At 38.0% G+C, this 22,516-nt stretch overlaps 1 protein-coding gene across 2 annotated transcripts; it reads left to right on the top strand.

Moving 5' to 3' along the window:
* The first annotated feature begins 98 nt into the window (after positions 1-98).
* Positions 99-21,724, top strand: LOC139765579 (uncharacterized). Of its 2 annotated transcripts, none has more exons than XM_071693162.1 (15): positions 99-256; positions 1,780-2,877; positions 3,783-3,931; positions 7,146-7,281; positions 7,950-8,134; positions 8,480-8,632; positions 9,253-9,400; positions 10,771-10,880; positions 12,520-12,654; positions 12,955-13,143; positions 14,457-14,610; positions 15,189-15,383; positions 17,367-17,506; positions 18,276-18,454; positions 18,736-21,724. In XM_071693162.1, exons 1-15 carry the CDS (start codon positions 130-132, stop codon positions 19,226-19,228), a joined length of 3,591 nt encoding a protein of 1,196 aa, XP_071549263.1. In that variant the 5' UTR covers positions 99-129; the 3' UTR covers positions 19,229-21,724. The 2 variants fall into 2 exon arrangements, with proteins under 2 accessions (XP_071549263.1, XP_071549262.1); XM_071693161.1 differs by having other exon boundaries at positions 3,507-3,931; positions 18,736-19,808.
* The last annotated feature ends 792 nt before the right edge of the window (positions 21,725-22,516 follow it).

Below are 22,516 nucleotides of genomic sequence, written 5' to 3'. Positions count from 1 at the left end.
CATATGAATGAATCTATGCATGCATATTCTTTAAACATTGTTAACACACTCATATTGCTATTAGCTTTATCTTCATTATGCTTGTTGTTATTACTTTGGTTTACATGACGTCATACCCTTCCACGAAAGATGACTTCTAGGCCAAACGTCAATCCCCTCTTGTTTTCAGCTAGCAGTAGTTCTGCTTTCGACGGTTTCCAGGCTCCAGCGGTTCTGATTCCTCCATCACAAAATGACGCACAAAAAGATGCTAATGGTGAGTTTCTTGTGGCGAGACTGCTATGAATATGGTGGTAGTTATGTACTTTTTCAAGGCCAAGGGAATGTAGTTGGCTTAGAACTCTTGTAGTTTTTCTTCTTCCATAGTATATATAGATTAGGAAACATATTCACTGTATTTTAGGGAAATTTGTCAGATAAGCGCCGCATGAATGATAACATATAATGTTAAATGATTTCATCACAATATGCTTAGAGAACAGTAACAGATGTGTAGCATGATTTAGAGCAACACCTTTTTTTAAAAAATTATATGGTGGCTATAGTACTGAAGGTGGTAAAAGCCAATATTAATTCATCCCTGTATGGATGGTTAGGATCTAGTTTATAAATTTTGACGAAGGTTGTCCCAGTGCATTCCTTACTCTTTAGTTCAGGAAGGGAGGATTTCCATCCCCATCTTCCCACCCCTGTAGGTCATCTACAGTAAGCAGGAGATACATGGGTAGTATTATCATCAGAATGAAGTTGTCTGGTTTTTCTTTAGGAACCAAGTGAAACAGTCATTGATATTTCTTCTGATTATGACAGCTTTGAGAGTAATGTGACTTGCTCAAAATCCTTATCAGTTCCCTTTATCCTTTCAGTGTTATGAATCACTAAGACATGACTGTTAAAATTAGATAGTTCAGCACCATTAGAAATCATTGTTACCCAAGTTGTGCACCATAATTACATCATGTGTAGGTATTTAAGTCTTGTATCTCATCACTTAAAAATGGCCCAGTAATGTTTTGGTACTGTATATTCGATACATTACCATCACTATTTTCTTCTTACAAACAACACATGAAAGGAAGATGTTGAAAAGATGAAATCATTGTCCATGGACATTCATATTGCGTAGGTTGTACAGGTGATGTGAAGTGATATAGCTGCTGGCCCACTTCATATTGTCTAATTTTCTTACATTTGTGGAGAGGACTGCTGGAAAGAGGGGTTTAGCTTATTGTAATGTATGCTAGTGATATTTGTTTCTGGCAGAGAAGATTTGGAAGTGGTAAAAGTGTATTCTTTTTATAGAGAAGTAAAATAGGAGATTTGGTAAGGAACACAATGGCTTAGATATTGAAAAAGTTTATATATTAGTCATATTTTTATTATCTCATTATTGTAAGAATGAATTATTTGGAGATAATGCATCTTGCAGTGAGAAATTATAAGATTTTTGTACAGTGATACCTTGATTACACTAATTGTGTTCAGACTGAAGAACAGAGAATGGATTTATATACATTTTCAATATCATATAGATAGTTAATGGAAATGTACTCAACTTTTCTTTTTCGAATCACAGTCGAGTAACAGTTAGTAATTACTGAACAGTGTGATGATATCAGATAGAATTTATTATTAAAAAGAATAGTTTTCTAAAATAGTATCAAAGAAATTTTAACATTCATTTCAAGGAAAGTAATGTTGGTTTTCTTAGAACTGTTATTGTATTGTACTCTGCATATTGTATTTTACTAAAGGTGTTTACAGACTCATCTTTTCCAGAAATTCAAGGTACCAATAACCTTGGGGTGCAGAACACTTCAGGTCCAACATTACCAGCTGCATTGGGAGTTGATGCAACATCTGTCACTGGCAACGATAATGTGAATTCTTTAATTCAAGAATCAGCTTTAGGAGAAACATCTGCAATTGGAGCAGTGGTCACTTCCTCTCTTTCATCACCCACAGAATCTAGATCATCAAGCTCACCTACCCCATTACATAACCCAGCTTCCATGCATTCTCAGGCAACAACTACTCCACAGCTTATACCAGCAACCATGACATTCCAGTACACTAATCCTGTTAGTGCAGCTTCATCTGATGTACTTAATACCAGTTCACCTCCTGTTGATTTTTTTGATAATCTACCACTTAGTGGTGCACCTCTTGTTGAGCAACCTCCCACAGTACTTCCAACTAGCCTGCCATTCTCTTCTCTTTCCATTACTTCATCACCTTCTGCAACACTTCCTACAGGCCTTACTCACACAGCCACTCTTCCCACTCACCCAACACCTTCCAATATTGCTTTTCCTTCTGTTAGTCCTCCTGTCCCACCAGGCACTACTACACCTCTTCCTGCTGGAACTCCTGTTTCTCAATCCTCCACTTCTCCTCTTAATAGTAGCTCTGGTCCAGCAGCTGCCATTAATCCCCATCTGAATAATGCACTACCCTTTCATAGTCCTTTGGGTTTACCACCTACCACCACATTATCAAGTGGTGATCTACCTGAAGGTCCACCATCGACCACTTTTACTCCCCTTCCCACTGGAACATTTCTAGTTAGCCCATCATCTTCCACTTCTCCAATTCAAAGTAGTGATCCTTACCCAGGCCCTACTACCATTCCTTCCCTTATCACTGATAGCCAACACCACACTGCCACACTGTCCACAAGTACTTTTTCCATCAAACCATCCTCAACTGTTGCACTTGGTGCTTCCCTTGGTGCAGTACCTAGTGGTCCATCTCTTTTAAGTCATATTACTCCTGGTTTACCTTCCTCTGAACCAAGTATGGTCTCTCCATTAATGGCTCCACCTCCAGTAGGATTCTCATCACCTGATGAAGGTCTTGGTACTCAGGATAAAAGAGGTAAGTCAACTAACATTACTTTAGTGGGTAACTTAAGTGACCATACATTTTGAGTTTCTTAAAGGTTGTGTTATTGCACTGTTTAGAAGATAAGATTATATGTAGATTTGAATATTTCTTTAACTATGGCTTGCTGTTCAGAGTTTGGAACATAATCATTTTTGTTTAATGTTCTCATCATATTCTTATGTTACCAGCATAACTACCTGCCTTTCGTCCTTTTTGATTTTTAAATGTTTGAACCAGCCAATTTGGGGAGACAAATATAAATGCCTGGAAATGTAAAAGTTTGATTTCTATTTGAACAATACATTTCATGTTAGTCTGGGTGAACAAGACTTTATCCTATGTTTCTTCTACTACCCTGATCCATTTCTTTGTCAATATGGATTCATATTTACCTACCTTACCTTCCTGCTTTTAATGTACAGTAAAATACAATATGTGTATATTGGAAGCTTTGAAAGTTTCGCTGTTTTGTAACAGTTGATTTTGGGTGTGCTTTTCTGTATTTAGAGATGTTTTCTGTGTTTTTACAGTAATATATTTGATAGTTGTAAATTTAGGGTTACTTAGACTTAGTATCAATAGTGCTTGTGGGCTTTATCAGCTTATGTATATTGTTCCAGGCAGTAGTGCCCTTCATCGACCAAGGAACAAATATGTAGTGCAACAGCCAGCTCACAGTCCCTCCCCATCTCCCTCATGTGTGATGCCTCTACAACCTTTACGTGCAAACTTGGGGGCTTCTTTACCTGCAGTGCAAACTGACAGTTCACATTTCTCACCATCTGTTCTTCATCCTTCACATGTGCCACTTGTTAATGAAAATATATCAGGTAATACTAGTGAGCAGATACTTGCATCAAGCATATTGTCTCCAGTGTCAAGTGTGCCCTTTGCAGCAACCTCAGTGGATGCAGGGCTTAGCACCGTGAATCTCGAAGCAAAGTCATCTCCAATTTCATTCTTACCTCCAACAACACAGGCTTCAGAAACATCTTACCCTGTATCAAGTCAGAGCGCAGTGATTCCTACCTCATTTGAGAATATGGTGAGAAAGGAATTTATGCTTTTGATATTACTTTATTGACTGTTATGTAGGTAATATACTGGTTGAATTTAGTCACCAGTGGAATCACTAGTGATTGTTTTATTCATTGGCCAGATTCACATTACAGCCCACTTGAGGATGTGATGCACATTTGCTACCAGTACACTATCACTTAGAAATATATATTTTTTCATACCTATTTGCTGTTTCCTATGAGAGTAAGATAGCACCAGGAACAGACAAAGACTGACCTCATTGGCTTACATCACTTTTTAGTTTTAATGTCTGTTGCGCTGAAACCAAATCCCCCTATCCACTGTCAAGACCCATAAGCTTTTCCATGTTTTCCCTGAACTCTTCATATGCCCTTGGTCAGGATGTTGCCTCCTGAATATCACATAGCTCCATTTCACTCTATCCCTTGGGCCCCTTACACCTTCCTTCATGTTCAGGCTATGATATATCAGTGCATCTTTTACTCAGTTCTATCACCTTGGGTCCCCCCCACTTTCTTTGTTTATTCCAAGTTATATACCGTCTTCATCATCATCACCTCACTCATCCTCTCCAAATGTCCAAACTCTTTCAGTATACCCTTTTCACCTCTCGTATATACTTCTTTTGCTACCACACCTCTCTCTCAATTTATTTCCTATTTGATTAACCCTTGTCATACCACATTTTGCTCTCAAACATTTCATTTCCAGCACATCCACCCTGTTCTTTACTTTTTTATTTAGGACCCTTACTTCACATTTATACAACCCTGTCAGGACTCTTATACCATTAGACATGGCCACCTTTACCCTCACAGAGAATGATCCACCTTTCCACACATTCCTCACTGTACCCTTACCCTTCCTGTGGCCTGCTTCAGCTTTCATGGTTCCATTCACTGCCATGTCCACTAAGGTATCTAAGACATCCCACTTCCTCCAGGTTCTCCCCATTCAACTCATACACCAATTAACCTGTTCCTCTCAGTTTTAAACATAAATACCTTGGTTTTATTAACATTTACTCTTTAATTTCTCCTTTTAAACACTTCCCTAAACTCAGAAACCAGTTTCTGCTGTTTCTCATCTGAATCTGCCTCCAGTGCTGTGTCATCAGCAGACAGTAACTGACTTACTTCCCCGGCCCCACTTGCCCCAGCAGACTGCAGCCCTACTCCTCTCTCCATGACTTGCGTGCACCTCTCTCACCACCCCATTCATAAACATTAAACAGCCCTGGTGACATGACACCCCTGCTGCAGACCCACCTTCCCCTGGAACAACTTGCCCTTCTTTCTTCCTACTCATCCACATGCCTAACTCCCTTATTTATTGACATTAGGATTAATATACTTATTAGTATCATTTCTTCATTATCATTAAAAAGATCTTGCATTTGTTTCCTTTATACTGTACTGACAAAAATTCCCTTTGCCTTTCCAGTTATAGGATGATGATTGTTATTTTCTTAAGAAGTCTCAGTGTGCTTGATATGTAAGGTGATTTTTTCCCTTTCAGTTAATATTCAGGCTCCTTCAGTCTAATATAGAAACTTGAAAAAAATCTGCTTGAAATAAGAAATCTAAGAGAGTCCAGAAACCATTGTTTGTTATTCCTTGTGATACTTATCATGTAAACAGCAATTAGGTATAGCATGAAATTATTCCATCATACGTTTTACTTTAATCTACCCTTTTAAGGATTTCAGTTTCTTAACATTATTATCATTTTCAGAGGCTCAGGTTCTCAGTGAATGTAGGTTTGCGGCAGGGGTGTGTGATGTCTCCATGGTTGTTTAATTTGTTTATGGATGGGGTTGTTAGGGAGGTAAATGCAAGAGTTTTGGAAAGAGGGGCAAGTATGAAGTCTGTTGGGGATGAGAGAGCTTGGGAAGTGAGTCAGTTGTTGTTCGCTGATGATACAGCGCTGGTGGCGGATTCATGTGAGAAACTGCAGAAGCTGGTGACGGAGTTTGGTAAAGTGTGTGGAAGAAGAAAGTTAAGAGTAAATGTGAATAAGAGCAAGGTTATTAGGTACAGTAGGGTTGAGGGTCAAGTCAATTGGGAGGTGAGTTTGAATGGAGAAAAACTGGAGGAAGTGAGGTGTTTTAGATATCTGGGAGTGGATCTGTCAGCGGATGGAACCATGGAAGCGGAAGTGGATCATAGGGTGGGGGAGGGGGCGAAAATTTTGGGAGCCTTGAAAAATGTGTGGAAGTCGAGAACATTATCCCGGAAAGCAAAAATGGGTATGTTTGAAGGAATAGTGGTTCCAACAATGTTGTATGGTTGCGAGGCGTGGGCTATGGATAGAGTTGTGCGCAGGAGGATGGATGTGCTGGAAATGAGATGTTTGAGGACAATGTGTGGTGTGAGGTGGTTTGATCGAGTAAGTAACGTAAGGGTAAGAGAGATGTGTGGAAATAAAAAGAGCGTGGTTGAGAGAGCAGAAGAGGGTGTTTTGAAATGGTTTGGGCACATGGAGAGAATGAGTGAGGAAAGATTGACCAAGAGGATATATGTGTCGGAGGTGGAGGGAACGAGGAGAAGAGGGAGACCAAATTGGAGGTGGAAAGATGGAGTGAAAAGGATTTTGTGTGATCGGGGCCTGAACATGCAGGAGGGTGAAAGGAGGGCAAGAAATAGAGTGAATTGGAGCGATGTGGTATACAGGGGTTGACGTGCTGTCAGTGGATTGAATCAAGGCATGTGAAGCGTCCGGGGTAAACCATGGAAAGCTGTGTAGGTATGTATATTTGCGTGTGTGGACGTGTGTATGTACATGTGTATGGGGGGGGGGGTTGGGCCATTTCTTTCGTCTGTTTCCTTGCGCTACCTCGCAAACGCGGGAGACAGCGACAGAGTATAAAAAAAAAAAAAAAAAAAAATGAATGCTGCTTAAAAATTTCATTGATATCCGAAGTATTGGGGAAGGTTAACAGACACTTCTTTTATTGTGACTCCTTCTGTTTCCCCTTTTAGAAAGTTAAAATACAAGGAGGGGAGGGTTTGTAGCCCCCTGCTCCCATCCCCTTTAGTCGCCTTATATGACACATGGGGAATGCGTGGGAAGTGTTCTTTCTCCCCTATCCGCTACCTCGCTAACATGGGAGACAGCGACAAAGTATAAATAAATAAATAAATAAATATTCTTTTATTGTACAAATTGTCCTATGTTATGTAAATTAGATGGATATGTTGTTTACTTTTTCTTGACAGGCTAGTAACCCAGTGTTGGCAAGTAGTATGTATCACCCAGTCATCCATCACTGGTTTTATGCAGTTGGTCGACCCCAAATTTGGAGACCATTCAGTTTTGCTGATTCATTTAAATTGGAAGAAGCATATATGGAAGGTTAGTGTAATATTACAGTAGTATGCATCCTTAGATTTACTGTTTATGTGCACAAAAATCTCAAAGGATTTAAAAGTAATGATAATAAGATCTCTGGCAGTGGTATGCATTCCAAGGAATTTCATAGTGTGTTATATCCAACATATAGAGTTGTGTGGCAGGAAAGCTGCTAAAAGCAGTGTGAACGAATGTGGCCTTTGTTGTCTTTTCCTAGCGCTATTTATATATATATATGCTGACTGTAGCACAGTCTTGAAGCTGCAGGAACCCCATGAAAGTGATCCTGGGGTTATATAATGGAATTGAATGTATGTATATACATACTGAATATTATTATACATCCTTGGAAAGACCATATATTCGGGGCTCCTGCAGCTTTGAGGTGTGCAGGAGCAGCCATATATGTTACACAAACAGAGTGTACCTTAATACGAATGAAATCACGTGCAGTATCATTCTGTCTTATCTAGCTTTGGTAATTAGTTGGTCTGTTGGGGAGTTGTTATTAGCATGTTTGGCCATTTCTTGGTATTATATATTAGGTCAGTTGGTTCTGAACAACATATCCCTTCATGATTAGAGTTTTACTGATACCTGAAATATATAAGTTGTATTTTCTTTAGAAACATTAAGAAAAGCATAAAAGTCTCAACAACTTTAAATCACAGATAGCACAGAGCTGGTATCAACTGAAGGTGGTCGATATGATGTGAACATTAAGGAACGAACACGGAAAGCAGTATATTGGGAACAAACTGAACCAGGAGCTGTTCGCCGTTGTAGTTGGTTTAAGAAAGGCTCGCTTGATGCTCAACCTTTGCCCTATGAAGAGGATGTTGCTGAACATTTAGAAGTAAGGATTACACGTCTGTGCCAGTTTTCCCTCACACTTTATAATCGTTTTTTGGCACTGTGTCATGTCTCTACACTCTGGGAGATATCAGCATTAATACATTTCACTCTCTTACTGTGTTCTCTGATTGATAGATTGATTTGTCTTGATCACCCATGGAAGTACTACCACAAAAATGAAATTGTCATCCTATACTTTTTCACTTGTGCTGTATCAAGTGCTGTATCAACAATAGAATTTTTCAAGACAAATTTGAAATTCATACAATGTTTCTGCATACACTGCCAGGCTTGTTGGGAATTGAAGATGTATTGGGAAGAAATCTATTACAGTGTTTTCTTCCAGAATGAATACCGGGATGCCGTGATAACTGGTCACTGGCATCGGCAAGTGGATCTGAAAGGTGGTGATAGGATCATGATTCACTCCACGCGTGCTATAATCCACTATGGTGGTGGAAGTCTAGAGGGAGACTTTCCCACCGGTGTGTCTGTTAATGTAAGTAACCTAGATCATGAATAGTGAATTTGCCATACCATGTTGTGGTGGTCTTAACTTTTGCTGTATTTAACAATGGAATATGCATTCCTTATGAGCTATTAGAAATGATGGCATAGACACTCATTGAAATGGAAGTTAAACTACCAGTGCAAGTAGCCATTTCATCTAACATCCTATTGAAAGTTTATCTGTTGTGAGCCAAGTTGATTAGGAGATAACATACCTTATTTCACAGGGTGTTGATCCCACCCTCTAAGAATGGTAGTTTGCCTTGCTGCAAATTGTTGATAATCCATCTCTTGCATAATGCCCATCTGATCTTGTAGTTTGCAAGTCTGTTGTAAGTGTGAGATGTATTTAGTTACTTGTTAATTCAATGTAGAAAGGAGAAAGGGAGTAACTGAGAGAACCTGAAATGAGATTTTGCCATGAGGCAGGGCTAGTATATAGTATCCATTGCATGTGCTACTATGTGATAAATGCTGTTTTTCTGTATTGCCATGTATGTATATTGTGATTATGTATAATAAATATATATAAATATGTTATGCAGCCTACAGGAGCTTGTACCCAGTGGAAAACAACTTTTGTGTTCCATAACTATGATTTTATTTCAGGGATCTCAAGCACCGTTAACGGTAAAACGTGGAACAGAGGATTTTGAGATAGATGATGGTGAAGCTGAGAAAATAGATCATCTTCTGTTCTTAGTCCATGGCATAGGGTCTGTATGTGACCTCCGGTTTAGAGCTGTAGAAGAGTGCGGTAAGTGTCAGTTATGAAACTGCAAAGGTACAGGGGAAAATTTTCCTTTCACCACCTTGTTTTGAATATGGGGAATTTCATTCATAATATTGATATAAACTTATAGATATATGGAGATGGGGTAGTATAGGTGAATTACCCTGTGTTTATAACTCTTTAGACTGAAGATTGCATCCATAGCCAAGTAGGTATGGCAATTTTACTAGCCATAGTATACAGTCAGTTAGATGGATGCTCCTTCATATAGTGGGAGATATAGATCTTAGCTGTAAATTCTTTTATCTTAAATATGGTTTTACTATGTTTTTTTGTGCGAAATCCCTAAAAGTTGATTTCTTTATATATAACCCATGTTTGTATTTCAATTTTTTTTTTTTTTTTTTTTCATACTATTCGCCATTTCCCGCGTTTGCGAGTTAGCGTTAAGAACAGAGGACTGGGCCTTAGAGGGAAACTCCTCACCTGGCCCCCTTCTCTGTTCCTTCTTTTGGAAAATTAAAAAAAAAAAAAAAAATTTCTTATAGTATTATATTTATTTTGTCCTCTTGTGTGTGTTCAGTTATTTATTATACAGTCAGGTCTGTGGGGCCTAGTTTTGGGGAGCTGTGGTTTTAGTGCATTACACATGATAGTTAGAGAATAGATACGAGGGAATGTGGCCTTTCTTTGTTCTTTCCTGGTGCTAGCTCATAAACATGGGAAACGGATAATAGGTATGAAAAACATTACAATGTTCTTTGTGTCAGATAGATATTTAGTTTATCCTTTATTTCCAGTCATTTCAGATTTTTTGAAAAAGGTGCCTAATTTTGGATGGTAAAGTGCTTTTGGATGATTTATCCATGATCATCCATGGAGGTATTACTTTGGGAAGTTGACAAAGCTGCTCTGATTCCTTTCTCAGTATTTCTGCTTATACTTCCTTCTCACACCTGCTTTATCTATTCACTGACCCCGATTCTTTGTATGGATGAATACTAAATTTCCACTGCAGAAGAAACAGCAAGTACTTCACCTTTGTTACTTAAACCAGTTTGCTGACATGCTGAAAATTTCCTGTTTGGTGTTAGGTCCTGTTTAATTTGCTAGATTGATAGAGTAAAACTTTGTGTGATAAGGAGAGGAACAAATTCACATGAATGTACAGGAATTAATTATGGCCTTTTTGTCTATAATTTTTTTTTCTTTTAAGATCATTTTCTGTCAGTTGCAAAATGATGAACTGAGTGAAATGTATGAATAAATTCCTGTTCCTCAGGTGTGAGGAATCATCGTAGATATTCTGAATAAACCCAAGTTCTAATGTTTTTCTGTTCAGAAATACCATTCTTGTTGGTACATTATTTCAGCATATTTTTACCTATTACCAGTTGATGATTTTCGGAAGCTGGGTCAGCAACTCTTGTCCACACATTTCAAGCAGTCAGTTGATATGGGTGCAGTTGGAAGAGTGGAAATCTTACCTGTATCTTGGCATAAGGTATGTTAATATTTGATATTTAAGATTATATATAATTTAAGGGAATGAATCTATCATTTCATATTAGAAGAGAGCATTGTTAATAAGGATTAAGTGAATATCTCTAGTGTATTTTCTCCAAGTCTGATAATGAAACAAGGACTCTTTAGCTGTAAAATTTCTCCAGTTTTTTAGAAAATTTGGTTGTCCTTGAATTGCCAGCTTATCATGAGCTGCTACTTAATTACCATTAGATTACCTGGTAGGGATACTCGATCATCAAGCCAGGATTTGACTTTGATCCAGTGACCATAGGATTTGGATGTGAATGCTATTCCCAGTAGCAGGTAAATATGTTCTTCTTTGGGATGAGAATATCTTTGGCAGGACTGTCCTTCTAATGATACAACCTCATCAAAGGTGATTTTTCAATCATGGTGTAACCTTCACCAGGTGAAGCCTGGCAACACTGGCAAACGCGGGAGACAGCGACAAAGCAAAATAAAAAAAAAAAAAAAAAATATATATATATATATATATATATATATATTTATGTATATATTATTCATTCATTTTATTATACATAATTGCCATTTCCCGCATCAACGAGATAGCGCCAGGAAACAGATGAAGAATGGCCCATCCATTCATATACACATATATATACATAAACCCCCACTTATGCACATATATATTTATAAACACCCACATACGCATATATACATACATATACATATCAACATATACATATATATATACATACATATACACAGATATTACATACATACACATGTACATATTCATACTTGCTTGCCTTCAATCCATTCCTGTTGCTACCTTGCCCCACAGGAAAACAGCATCGCTATCCCCTGCTTCAGTGAGGCAGCGCCAGGAATACAGGCAGAAAGGCTGTTTCCCGCATCAACGAGGTAGCGCCAGGAAGCAGACGAAGAATAGCCCATCTACTCGTATACACATATATATATACATATACATACATATACATATCAACATATACATACACAGACATATACATATATTCACATGTACATATTCATACTTGTTCGCCTTCATCCATTCCTGGCACTACCCTGCCCCACAGGAAACAGAATCACTATCTCCTGTTTCAGCAAGGTAGCGTCAGGAGATACACGAGAAAGAATACTACCCATGTGTCTCTTGCATGTTGTAAGTGACAGAAGGAGCAGAAACAAATGAAGGAACATAGGAAGGAGCCAAGGAAGGATATTTACTTTAAGGGCTAGTCAGTTGTTCCTGTTGCTACTTTGTTAATACAGAAAACACCAAAAAAGTATGAAAGAAAGCAAAATACAAATATGCTTATTGATGGGCAGGCTGAAGAGACTTTAGATATAAATGTACTGAGTTTTAAATGATAAGGCCGTGAGGTAGCTTGGAAAAGAGACTTGTGTAGGAGATGCTAGGAGAGACTGGAAAAAGGCAAAAGTAAACATAAACAGGGGAGTGGGTAAGGGAAGTGTGGCAAAGCAGATAGGATTGCCGTTGAATTTTTCAAGGAGTGACAGTGTTGTCAATTGGTTAGTCAGGATATTCAGTGTATGTATGGCTTAAGTTTAGATTCCTTATATTTGTTATGTCAGTATCCTTCTAACTAAATAATGGATATATTTTTTTACAGGCTCTTCATGGAGATGCTACAGGCATTGATGAAAAGTTGAAGCCCATCACACTGCGTTCAATACCCAAATTGAGGGAATTTACAAATGATACCATTTTGGATGTCCTTCTTTTCAATAGTCCTATATACTGCCAGGTACAAGAAAACATGACTCTTATGCAAGTGTTTCACCATCGTTTATTGTTTGATACAAACAAAAAGACGGTGTGGATGAATCCATCACGAACCAGATTTCTTTACTATATTGCCCATACTTATCAAGAGTACAGTTTATTGTTACAACCAAATCCAGTCATGCTGATTAATGATATTTCATTTAACTAAGATTTAAGGTGTTTGTACATAGCCATACAGAATATGTATTCTTTGTACTGATAAATATTTACCAAAGATACTAGTCATTCAGGAGATTTGGTAATGGAGATTATTTTTCAGCACATCATGGACACAGTAGCCTCTGAACTAAATCGCTTGTACAATTTATTCTGCAAACGTAACCCATCATTTGGTGGGCTAGTATCACTTGGTGGCCATTCCCTTGGGTCAGTTATCCTGTTTGACCTCCTCATGCATCAGTCATCCAATATTGATAACACAAGTGATAGCACATTATCTTCTCCTAAGGTATGATTCATTATATTTTCAGTAGTCAGTTTAGCCATTTTTCCTCCATTTTTAGAAAAGATTCCTTTTTTCATCTGAAATATTGAGCAGTCACATTGGCATGGTGTCGCCTAATTTGTGTAAAACACATACTAGGATGATTTTTTCCTATTTTCATGCTTGTATATTTTGTATACTGGATCAACCTAGCAGGTTGGTAGTGCAAGTGGTGTAGCCTTTTCTGTTGCTCTTTAGTTAATCAAATACTTTAGTGAAGAAGATATTGTAAGAAGTGGTGAATGTAGAATCTTCCCCAGCACTTAACTTTTTTGCATGTGAAGGGATGGGTTTCCAGTTAACTCAAGAGATGAATGAGACACATACAGCCAACAGTTTGTTCTTGCTTAGGCTGCTCTTGTAGGTCTCCTGTTTCTAGTTCATATTTACCAGTCATTCTGCCCTTGATCAAGGTCTTTTTTCCAATCTCATATACTCTGCTTTCAATCTTCTTTTGATTAATTCGACTCTTTACTTATTCCCTTTAATTTCATGAAGAAGCCAACATTGAGATTACTTACTAAAGCTGTTTTCCTCATACTCTTATATTACCTAAGCATGTCATAATTCCATTTCTTTTTTCATAAATTCACAAACTGTCATTTTTTGATGTGCTGGTTCTTGTAATCTTAATGGAATTGAAAAGTCCAGTCTCAGATGTTTATTCTCTTGGCTTTCTAATGGTTCTAAATATCTTTTTCACATACCTTTTTACAATTTGTTGCGTTCAAGCATTTTCCTATTCGTACATGCTCCCTTTACTTTAGCAAGATAGCATCAAGAATTGAGCCTTTAATGAAAAATCCTCACATAAATTACTCCCCTAATTAGTATTATTAGTTTTCTTGAAATTTGTCTGGCTTTTGGTAGTTGTCTCGTGAATTTTTATCAACTATATTTCTTATTTACCATATTTGCCAACATATTAGATGCACCCCTTATTTAGCAGGGAAAATATAGAAAAGAATAATGTCAAACCATTGGCATATGAGATGCAGGGTGGTCTTTGGATATTTTTTGGGAAAAAAATTGCATTTTAATGAGCAACTGTACTGTTTCTTTTATTTAGTATGAAGGGCAGTAAATTGCTTACATGATACTGAAATCTGGATGAAGTATGTAGGCTTGTTAATAGGGAGATCAGTAGATTGCTGAATGGATAATGACAGAGATATTAAATTTATGGGTAACTCAAAGTACTTAAGAAACTTATTTTCAGTGTACCAAACGTTTTATAAGATATGTCCCCAGTAATACACACACAAAATTTGCTTTAGGATGATCATGGTGATTTTGTGAGGGGTCGTGTTAATTCCATAACATCACCGGTAAACTACGTGATGGGAGGAGCTGGAACAGGCCAACCTTCCATTATATGCCCTAAGCTTATCTTCAGACCTGAAGCCTTTTTCCTCATGGGCTCTCCACTTGGTAAGTACTAGTTAATTTTCATAATCAAGTGTATGTAGATACAACTTTTTTGTGAGGTAACAGCAAACCAAGGACACTACTGCTCATTAACCTTGTTCAAGTTGTAATTAGACAGAATATTACAACAAAGGTTGTTAAGTGTATAATTTGGTATAACTAAGTGTTACCAGACTCCACCTACTCGAGTTTGCATTGTAAGGCAAGGCTGTATCACTGGGAATACAATCTTGTCAAAGAACTTTTCACATTAAAGTAGTTCACTTCACATTTCCCTGCCACTAGAAGTAGCACAAACTTAGGCTGTTGAAGCCTATAAAAATAGATCTGAGTAACACCTTAACACCTGAGGTCTTTCTTAGAAATTGGTCCTGGGGTAATTATATATATATTAAATATAAATGGTTGCTAGTAGATAGTGTTAGTTCACCTCATGCTTCCTATACCTTGGAAGCAGCTGATTGTTTTTATCTTGGGACATGATAGGTCTTAGGGAGCTCTCACTGTGTCAGAAGTAGTGTATGAACATTATCTGCTGTGTTTCTAATGATATATTACATATTATGTATTACTTTTTCCAGCTATGTTCATCACTGTTAGAGGTATAGACACCATTGACAGGGATTTTCAGCTTCCCACCTGTAAGAGAGTCTTCAACATCTTCCATCCATTTGATCCTGTGGCTTATCGACTAGAAACTCTGATTGACCCTAACCTCACTAGTGTTCGACCAGTGCTTATCCCCCACCACAAAGGGAGGAAAAGGATGCATCTTGGTAATGTAAAGTTAAATCTTTTATCATTTCTCTATAGTTTTCTATCAGTTTCATTTTCTGCATTCTATGTACCTTTTCCCTGTAAGCACCAAAGGGACTTGAGGATGGTGTCTTTTACAAATATCTCACTTGTAATGCCCCTTTTCCAAAGAATGGATTTATACCATCAGTCTTTCTCAGAAAACTGATATTAAGTTGGTGTAGTTGAAACACAATATTTTCTTTCCAGAGACGGCAGATATTTATATTATCTATTTATCTTATTATACTTAATCGCTGTTTCCTACGTCAACAAGGTAGTGCCAGGAAATAGATGAAGAATGGCCCAACCACTCATATACACATAATTACCCATACTTCCACATATACATATCAACATATACATACATATGCATACACAGACATACATATATACACATGTACATATTCATACTTGCTTGCCTTCATCCATTCCTGTCACTATCCCACCACACAGGAAATAGCATCCCCCCCTCCCCCTTTTCAGCAAGGTAGCGCCAGGAAAACAGACAAAAAGGGCCACATTCGTTCACACATTCTCTAGCTATCATGTGTAATGCACTGAAACCACAGCTCCCTATCCACATCCAGGCCCCCTTAACCTTTCCATGGTTTACCCCAGACGCTTCACATGCCCTGGTTCAGTCCATTAACAGCACATCGACCCTGGTATACTACAGTGTTCTAATTCACTCTGTTCCTTGCATGCCTCCCACCCTCCTGTATGTTCAGGCCCTGATCACTCAAAATCTTTTTCACTCCATCCTTCCACCTCCAATTTGGTCTCCCACTCCTTGTTCTCTTCACCTCTGACACATATATTCTCTTTGTCAATCTTTCCTCACTCATTCTCTCCATATGCTCAAACTATTTCAACACACCCTCTTCTGCTATCCCCACCACACTCTTTTTATTTCCACACATCTCCCTTATCCTTTCATTACTTACTCGATCAAACCACCTCACACCACATATTGTCCAAACATTTCATTTTCAACACATCCTTCCTCCTCTGCACAACCCTATCCTAAGCCCATGCCTTGCAACCATATAACATTGTTGGAACTACTCTATATCTGATTCCTGTTTCCTTTGGAAATTCCCTTGAGGGGGTGGCCATGGCAAAAGTCTCCATAGCTCGTGAACGCCAGTGCCACTTCTTAGCCTTTTGTGCCTCACCTTTAGTGGGCCACTGGTAGAGGGCAACTCTAGCGTGGTATTTTCAGATACTTCTACTAATGTTCCCACCAACTACTATTGCCTAATGTGGTGGTATTTTCAGAGACTTCTACTAATGTTCCCACCAACTACTATTGCCTAATGTGGCTAAGTAATGTTCCATCTATCCATTCTATCTATTGCTCCTACCATTTTATCGAAAGGTAGGACTAGTGCATAGCACTCACTGCAGAAAAATCTAGAGTTAGGAAGAATGAGTTGTGTAAGTTGAAGTGTTTGTCAAGTGTTATGTGTGACAAGGAGAGATTACATATTTGTGGACAGAATCCCAGCAGTCCATGCGTGGATGAGGCAGAAAGAAAAGACAGCTACCTGAGCCAAAGGAGTGCATATATACATATATAACCTAGCATGAGCCAGGTACCCATTTTATTGACCAACCCCTTAGGGTGGATGAACAGCTGAGTTGACTGTGGACCAATTGCTGCAACCAGGATACGAACCTATGTGCTTGACCCTGCATGGCCCAGGAATGCATCTTATTCTGGAATGTTAACTACTACACCACAGAAAGGAAAAGGATATAAAGAAGAATTAATTTTATCCAGTCAGTATGACTGTATAGTGACAAAGTACACCATGACATGTAGTAGGAATTATAAATTATATAGAAGAGCAACTTCATGCTTTGTAATTTGTGTTTACCATATGATTTGTAACTATTTTTATCATATGTACATATTGTTTAACATATTATACTAATTAGTTGAATTTCTTATTCTTCAGAGTTAAAAGAAACTATTGAACGTGTTGGTACAGAATTCAAACAGAAAATTGTGGATTCAATTCAGAACACCTGGAATCGTCTCTATCAGTTTTACAGTGGTAGTTCAACAAATCAGAATTTGGAACAGCAAGTTGATGAGGTTTGTGTCATTATCATATTGTCCAAGCAACAAGAAAGTAAATGAAATGGCATATTTTACCCAACACAGCATAAGTTAAATTATGAAGTCTTTGTGAAAACAGAAAAAAGCTAATTCTTATCTGTGTAATATCCTTTCACTTTATTTAGTTAGATGCTTGGATGGTGTTCATTTATGTGAAAAAATTCCTACATTGACTTTTTTCATGAGATTAGTATGAATATAGTAAATAACCTGGAATCCATAATTTTTGTTTTTCTTTTGTTTTTGTCTTTTCATGTTCCCATGCTTTTTTTCTCTCCTTTTATGTACACATGTATTCCTCTTTTCACACATTCATATACCTTGATACAAGCAAGTAATGACTGCTGCATTCAAATTAATCAACCAAACCAACATGCAGACATATTAAGCAAGTGTTGTTGGGTTTCAAAGTCCTTGCAAGGTTGGCAGTGCTGTAATTAGTCATCAAAATACTTGAGGACTGTACATGAACCACCTTGCTTTCACTGCTAAGAAGTTTACTTGATAAGAGACCGGTAAATCACATACATTACTATACATAAGTTTTCTCACCACCTCATCAATATATTCATCAAATACCCAAAGTGACACAGCATATCCATATCTTACTTTAGGTTTAACATGAAAAAGTTAATCAGTCTTCCTTACCTTTTGACTTAAGATTTCCCACAGTCTCTTCCTGTTGTATACTTTTGAAAATGTGAAAATAAATGACTAAATCAGTGATGAAAATTGTATCTCACAGGCATTAGCAAGTCAACTTTACTTGGAAGATGAGGAGGGCCAGTCAGTTGGAGGAGGTGAGATGAGGATCCCTGTTGGTAATCTCAATAGAGGTTGCAGGATTGACTACGTGCTGCAGGAGAAACCATATGAAAGTTTTAATGAATACATCTTTGCTCTTCAAGCTCATGTTACCTATTGGTAAGGGAGATCTCGATTCATAGTATAAATGTCATTTAATATACTGATTTAGCATGTATTCCTTGTATACCTCATTTTACCCATGTATAAGTCACTTACCCACAGGTACAAAATGAATCTTAACCTCATGATCTTATCTGGTCTGCAGTGATAAGAATTTTGATAATACTTGCTCCCTAACCCAAGGTTCTTTTTAGTGTGTTGGTGAGCCAAGGATTTAGTGTTATCAATAGTCATCATAATATTGCTGAAGTGAATCACATATAATATACTCATTACAGGGAGTCTGAAGACACAATGCTACTCATTCTGAAAGAATTGTATGGACCTCAAGGAATTTTGAGTGATACAGAAATCAACAACCAACAGTCTCCAGTAGCTAGCCAGCCAATACCTGATGGTGACTCTGCCCTAGGTTCTGGTTCTGCAAGCCCTTCCAGCTCGCCTTTGTTGGTCGCTAATCCTGCATCACTTACCTCTGCTGATTTTGGTGCTACTGTACCACAGTCCAGTGACCCTGTACCATTGCTTGCTACTCCTGTGCCTAGTTCTTCATCTGTACCTCCGCTATTGGATTCGGGTCTCAATGTGATGCCACAAAGCACAGCACAAGAGAGTCCTCGTGTAATTGGTGGCCGGCCAGTGGTAGACATTACTTCCCAACAGGTTGCAGGTATGGACCCAACAGTCAGGCCACTAAATAAGCCTCCAGTTGGTCCACCTCCAAAGATCCCAGGGGGAACCTTTGTGAGGTCCTCTCCTTTCAGAAGATGAATTGTTTAAACTTTTATAATATTAAAATGATATTGATGTGATGATTATAGATTAAATTAAAACCTTAATAATCAAGGACTGACACTTATGGAAATATATATTGAAAGACAACTTTTAATGTTATACAAAAATGTTACTTGTAATGATAAATTGTAAAAGCACCCTATGTTGGTTTCCACATTAAAAACTATCCTCTTGTATAGATATGATTTTGATATTCAATTTAGCTATGCAATTGAATTATTTATATCTATATTTTATTTATTTATATTCAATAACAGTTTCTATGAGAGAATTCTGGTGTTACCCAGGACCTTTTGCAAAGGCTCCTGCAGCTCAAGGCTGAGCTACTTCCAGTATCAAGGAAATGTGGACTCCTTGGAGAGAGACGTTCTGTGATGAGACTGTTATCCCGGTGATACAGCCTCACCAAAGGTGACTTTTCTTTTCCTTTGCTTTAAACTATGCAACACTTGCCTGGTCCTCCATCCTCTCAAAGCCAATATAACAAAGCTGCAAACCACACAAAATAGTGCACTCAGAACAACCAGTAACCTCTACCCACAGATTCCCCTACCCCCAACAAATATAACAATGACAAAACACATACTTAAGGGAATAACCTAACAAGCAATAAACAACTACCCTATCAATTGAGTCTTAAACTACTAACCCACCAGACATATTAGAGACCACACTTCCCAGATAAACACAAGTCCCACTCTCCCAGTTATGCTCAGGACATCACCCATCACTGCAACACTACAAACACAGTTTCAACACATCCCATGGCTCTTTCTGTACTAAATGCAACTTCCATAAAGCATTCACTGAGCACTTACTACTCAGTTGCCCTACAATCTGCACACAGACACATCACAACACTTTATGAACTATGGTCTCCAATGGTGGATATGGCCAGCTTCCTGAGTGCTGCAGGAGCTGTATATAGAGAGGGCTGTGTGGAGGAAGGTGGCTGTTATAGAAATGATATGTTTTAGGACAAAATGTGGTGTGAGGTGGTTTGACTAAGTAATAAAAGGGATGAGTGATGTGTGGGTTTGAAAATAGTGTGGTTGAGAGAGGGTGTGCTGATATTGTTCGGACATATGAAGAGAATGAGTGACAAGAGGTTGACAAAGAAGATACACGTGTCAGAAGTAGAGAAACAAGGAGAACGGGGAGCCCAAAATGGAGATGGAAGAATGGAGTGAAAAATATTTTGAGCAATTGGGGCTTGAACATACAGGACAGTGAAAGGTATGCACTGGATAGGAGTGGTATACTGGGGTCAACATGTGGTCAATGGACTGAACCAGGGTATGTGAAACGTTCAGTATAAACCATGAAAAGGTCTATGGGGCCTTGGTGTGGATAGGGAGCTGTGGTTGCAGTGCATTACACATGACAGCTTGAGAATGGATGTAAGCGGATGTGGCCTTTCTTTGTCTGTTCCAGGGACTACCTTGCTAACGCAGGAAATGACAATTAAATATGGTACATTATTATTTTCTTTTTTTATTACACTTAATCGCCATCTTCTGCATTAGTGAGGTAGCACAAGGAAACAGATGAAAGAATGGCCCAACCCACCCACATACACATGTATATATATGAACACCCACACACGCATATATACATACCTGCGTTAGTGACGTAGTACCGGGAACAGATAAAGAAAGGTTGCAACCACTCACATCCATTCTCTGCCATGTGTAATGCACCAAACCAACAACTCCCTATCAAAAACCAGACCCTACAGACCTTTCCATAGTTTACCCAAGACACCCATGTATACTAAATCATTCCATTTCACTCTGTCTCATGTATGCCTCTCGCCCTCATACATCTTTAGGCCTTGATTGCTCAAAATCTTTTCCTTTCCATCCTTCCATCTCCAATTTGGTCTCCATGTTCTACTTGTTCCCTGCACTTTTGACACATATATCCTCCTTGTCAACCTTTCCTCACTCATTCTTTCCATATATATATAGGTTCCAGTTATTAGGTTCAGTAGGGTAGAGGGATGTAAGTTTGAATGCAGAAAAATTGGAGGAAAAGAAGTGCTTTAGATATATGGGAGTGGACTTAGCAACGGATGGAACCATGGAAGGGGATGTGAGTCATGGGGTGGGGGATGGGGCAAAGGTTCTGGGAGTGATGAAGAATGTGGGAGGAAAGAACGTTATTTGTTTCCTGGTGCTACCTCACTAATGCGGGAAATGGCGATCAGGTATAATAAATAAATAAATACATATCTTTTTATTGTTATTATACTTGATCACTGTTTCCAGCATAAACGAGGTAGTGCCAGAAAACAGATGAAGGAAGACCCATCCACTCATACACACATATATACATTCATGTACATATACATATCAAAAGATACATACATACACATGTACATATTCATACTTGCTTGCCTTCATCCATTCTCAGCGCCACCATCCCTACAACACTAAAAACACCATTTCCTCATATCACACATGACCACAATGCAACTATCAAAAAGAAAACAAAAAGGATTAGCCCTTAATATTCAACTGCCATGCACTCTTTGCACATAAACACATACAATATCACTACAAGTAAGTATGGTATGTAATTATTATTTTTTTACCTTCCATTTCCCACCATGGCAAGCTCATATTAAGACAAATAAGCATTCAAGGAGAGATTCTTGTTTGTCTCCTTTTCCTATTATTCAGAAATATATTAGTGAAAGGGAAGGTTTTTAGACACCTTTTCCCGTCTCTCTTGGTTGCCATTTATAATCCAATATGTTGTTTTAAAACATAAATATAGTATAAAAGCTGAATATAGGAGAAAAACCTAAAGAGGATATATTCAGAACCTGCAGTTACCTTGCATGTGTGGCAAGACATTCAGTAAATGATTACACTGATTTCTCATAAGCCAGTCATTATCCCTTTCATTATGGAAATTGCATATATGCAATAAAAAAATTACCATTACCGTGACCCAAAAATTTTCACCATAGCTACATTAATCACTATACCTTGTACAGCTTCTAAAATGCCTCAAAAACCACATGGTGTGCTACCATAACATATCAGGGACTTAAGTAAACATGGCTGATCCATTGCACTTATAACTGTACACATTTCCCCAATATTTTCACCATAATTTAAGTAAGTTGCATGCACAACACATCATGATGTACTTTTGAGAGATATCATTATATAGTACACTACATAATACTGCATACAGAAATAATTACCAGATATTTGAATTCTGTTTCTTCAGAGAAGTTAGTGCTTGGTTCAA

This window comes from Panulirus ornatus, chromosome 55 (genome assembly GCF_036320965.1).
Source record: "Panulirus ornatus isolate Po-2019 chromosome 55, ASM3632096v1, whole genome shotgun sequence".
In the NCBI taxonomy this organism is placed as follows: domain Eukaryota; kingdom Metazoa; phylum Arthropoda; class Malacostraca; order Decapoda; family Palinuridae; genus Panulirus; species Panulirus ornatus.
The sequence above is the reverse complement of the archived record's forward strand: the minus strand, read 5'-3'. Positions and strand labels throughout refer to the sequence as shown.

Excerpts from the sequence above, each read along its gene's own strand:
- LOC139765579 (XM_071693161.1), top strand. The coding sequence starts at position 130 with ATGACTTCTAGGCCAAACGTCAATCCCCTCTTGTTTTCAGCTAGCAGT. Across the intron at positions 2,878-3,506 it reads TGGTACTCAGGATAAAAGAG|GCAGTAGTGCCCTTCATCGA; the intron begins GTAAGTCAACTA and ends ATATTGTTCCAG. Across the intron at positions 8,135-8,479 it reads ATGTTGCTGAACATTTAGAA|AATGAATACCGGGATGCCGT; the intron begins GTAAGGATTACA and ends GTTTTCTTCCAG.